This window comes from Echinops telfairi, unplaced genomic scaffold (genome assembly GCF_000313985.2).
Source record: "Echinops telfairi isolate 266 unplaced genomic scaffold, ASM31398v2 ScPeMD7_7461;HRSCAF=8499, whole genome shotgun sequence".
NCBI classification, from domain to species: Eukaryota; Metazoa; Chordata; class Mammalia; order Afrosoricida; family Tenrecidae; genus Echinops; species Echinops telfairi.
Genome location: NW_022111361.1, coordinates 2627587 through 2631372, shown reverse-complemented (window position 1 = coordinate 2631372; position 3786 = coordinate 2627587). Strand labels below are relative to the sequence as shown.

The window sequence follows — 3786 nt, the reverse complement described above, 5'->3', positions numbered from 1 at the left end:
CCCCCGGGACCCTGCCGTGGGGGATCCGGCCTTTTGAAAGGCAGAGAAAGCTTCGCAGGGTCGCCGTCTGCCCGAGCCCTCGCACCCGCCCCAGCAGAACGTCCCCTAGCATCCTTTGGGCTGACGTTGATGCGCCCGTCGATCCCAAAGAAACCCGCCCCAAAGTCTGCCCTGCAGGTAGTCCTTTCACTCTTGCATCGTGGACTAAACGTTTCGGGGTGTGTTTTCAAATCCACCCCCCCCCCCCACCCGGAGAGTTTGAAAGAAAGATAGGTGCGATGGAGTCCACGTGGGGCCCTACGCGTGGTTATAGGATCTGGGCTTGCTTAGGGTCAGGGTCTTCCTTTAACACTGACCTCCCCCACGTAAAAAAAAACGTAAGCCAATTGTCTATTTTAGCGGTTTGGTAAAAGCGTAGGGTTCAGACTTGTTCAGATTCCATTAAACGAATCGCATTCCTGGTTTCAGAGATACTGCCTTTTAAAACCGGTTGTTTAGTGCAACTTCTAAGTCCAGTCTTCCCCCAACAGCAAGTCTCCGCTCTCAGTCCGTTCTCCAAGGTCCCTGGTTTCCTTTTCGATGTAGTCTCTGAAACCTCGCCAGACTTCACAGTCCACCTGGGTCCTGAAGCCCTAAACTGGACACGAAGGACCATTGTGTTAATCCGTGGGTGCTGGCACACCGCGGGAGAGAAGGCCTGATGTTTGATGTTGCCAGGTTTGAGGGGAAAAGTCATCAATCAATGTCATTCCAAGTTGGAAAAATACTCGTTTCGACCATGCTCAGCACGGTTCAATGTGAACGTCTTTCCCCATGCCAGGAGGGCGATGGGGCAGGCCCACTGACCAGCCCCCCATAAACTGTAGTGCACAGATAACCCGTTTCCTGCGGTCATTGTCATCAGGGGTTGTCTTTTACATCATGTTTATAGTGTGCCTGCCCTTCTTTTCCTCAAAGAGTTAGGACCATCTTCTGTTGTCAGTTTGACAGAACAGATTCACAGCTGAAATTTCCTGGCACCCAAGAGCTCAAACGCCCGTGTGCACAAGATTCTCATGGGTAGCTGGCTTGTTACTCCAGCTTTACTGACCCTTCTAAGCCCCGCGTGATGGTGAAGATCTATGATGGGGCCCAGAGAGACCCCAGGTGAGTGTGAACCAGGTGGTTCAGGAACTACCTTATGGCGTCTTACTTGACTATCATGACTGCTTCGGTATCAAACGTGTCTATTCCAAATTACAGGTGTAAAAATCTCATCCTTCTCCCAAGAGGCAACTGGTGGTTTTGAACTCCTGACTTTTGCAGTTAGCAGCCCAACAAGTAACTTACCTACGCCGCTGCCAGGGCTCCTTAGATGGGAGGTAAGGATCGTCATAGCATGTCACGGTGTTGTTTCTGGAGTGGGTTATACCTCGGGTCGTGCACATGTCGCTGAAAGAAATCACATCACGGAAGCACTTTTGTAATCCAAGTGTGTTTTTATGAAGGAAAGGAAACGTTTTGGGTTTTATCGTCTCCACAGGGTACAGGCTATTGCTGGAAAGCATGCCAAGTGGTGCAGAAGGCACACGGGTTCACTACTGGCCGTGGCAAACCACACGTGTGGAACTAGGGAATCCCCAGGGGCCAAGTGACCAAGAGAGTGCAGGCCCCGAAGTGGCTCTTGGGTGATCCACATACAGCCACTTACAGAATAAACCTGAGCAAGACCAGAATTAAGAGCAGGCTTTCCTGCAGCCAGGGTATTTCACACCTGTCTGGGGAGGTGTGGTTGGAGGTACTGGTTGACCCATTGGCTGAGTTTAGGCCCACCTATGTGATGTCTTGGTCCTAGGTGGAGGCTAGGTTTCCCCTGAGCTAGGGGGCTTAGTTTGCACATGCCCAGTACTGGATTTCCTCCATAGGTGTCCACTGATTGTGCCTGGTTTCTCTCCAACCCCATTAGGTGGCCCTGCTGCCAGGCGATTTCAGCTACTACAGGCATTTGGGGGAGACAACCCCACTTTGTCCCTCACATAGCAGCTACCTTTCAACAGTAGTTGTTGCGATGCAAGACACCCACCAACATAAAGCGCTAGCAATGAGAACATGGGAACATCATCCACGTCTGGGCATCCCAAGGCTACCAGCAACGTGAATAGATCATGTATAGATTGGGGCGATAATGTTTGAGAAAGACTGTGTCTGATCGGGGTTTAATCTCCAGAATAGATAAAGACCCACTGAACGCCACAAGAAAAACGGATTTAAAAGTGGGCCGAGGACCTGAATATACCTTTCGCCAAAGGACATATACAAGTGATAAACATGTGAAAAGATTTCCGACCTCCATAGTCTCTGTTGGCATGTGCCGTGGGGCTGGTTCAGAGGTGTAGCAGTCCCCCAGGGCACACTAGTGGTGTGCTATTGGTTTTCTAGAATACAATCTTTATGGGAGCTGACCCCCCCAGTCTATTTTCTGTTGGAGGAACCGATGGGTTTGAACCACCTACCTTCTGGTGAGCAGCTGAGCACCACCCAACTGTGACCCCAGGGCTCCTTTGAGTCATGACAAAGATGCCCGTCAAAACCACAGAGATAGCACTTCACCTCCACAACCAAACAAATCTTCCCACTCGCAAACAAAACCCACCACACAAGTATCTCCCTCTCACCAGGTCCATTCCAACTCATGGCCGGCAGTCCTGTGCTACACAGTAGACTGCTCTACGGGGTTTCCTGGCTAAGAACAGCCAGAATGCTGCTTAAACGTGAGGGTGGCGTGACTTCATCTCTTTTGCTTTGGACCTGTTACCAGATGGGCCCAAGCCCTGGAGAAAGGCATTGTGGTAGTTACATAATGTGGTGTCAATTTGAGGATTCAGAGTGAATGCGGTGGAGTGTAGCCTGTCAATCAGGTAGTTGTTTGATGACCTCATTTGGAGGCATGAAAAGGAAATAAATAGCTCTTGGAGGCAGGACACAGGCTGACTCCTCGAGAGACATTGCAGCTGACAAGACACATGGAACTACCCTAGTATCCTGAGTGGGAGGAGCCACGTGGAGACCCCTGCCATGCTGAGATGCTTACACATTCACTAACTCGACTTTCCTCCTGCAGTCAGTGTCATTGTGTGTGTTTTGTGAGATGGAGGAGGACTTTGTGGACTGGCATTGGACATTTGGTTTAATGGGTTAATGTTAGACTTGTGGCCTTGGGCAGCACTGGGTTGGGATGTTTTCTTGATGTGCATGTACTTTTTATAAAAAACTCTCTTAGGCATACGTTTCTGTGGATTTGTTTCTCTAAAGTACCCAGACAGACACTAACGGGTTTGGACTAGGGCTTTTCCTAGTAATGAATCTCATGACTTGAACCAGTGAATTCTAAAGTCAAGGTACTGATGTCTCAATTTTCTCATCTGTAAAAGGGGTGTGTGTGTGTTTGTGTGCATTTCTGCTCCACTGCACATGATGGTGGGAAAGAGCATGCAAAAGAGTCCTTTGAAAAATGCTGTAACAAAATGGTTGCAGAGGCAAATATGGTGAAGAAAGCTGATGGGGCCCGGCTATCAAAAGATATAGCGTCTGGGGTCTGGAAGGCTTGAAGCTAAACAAGTGGCCATCTAGCAGGGAAGCAGCAAAGCCCACATGGAAGAAGCATGCCAACCTGTGTGATCATGAGTTACCGATGGGATTAGGTAACAGGAATTAGAAGACCCAAAACAAGCAACCATTTTGATTCAAACAGGGGGGTTGTAATGAAAACCATCTTTAGACAACTGGACATCCCTCACAGAAGGGTCA

The 3786-nt window shown here is 49.4% G+C and overlaps 1 protein-coding gene across 1 annotated transcript in view; it reads right to left on the bottom strand.

Annotated features, from left to right (window-relative positions):
• PRTFDC1 (phosphoribosyl transferase domain containing 1) overlaps window positions 1-1427 on the bottom strand; it is a 104969-nt gene extending 103542 nt beyond the window's left edge. Inside the window, exon 1 of the mRNA XM_045300222.1 lies at window positions 1330-1427. Coding sequence (XP_045156157.1) covers window positions 1330-1427 — 98 coding nt within the window. The remainder of the gene's footprint in view (window positions 1-1329) is intronic.
• Window positions 1428-3786: the final 2359 nt, after the last annotated feature.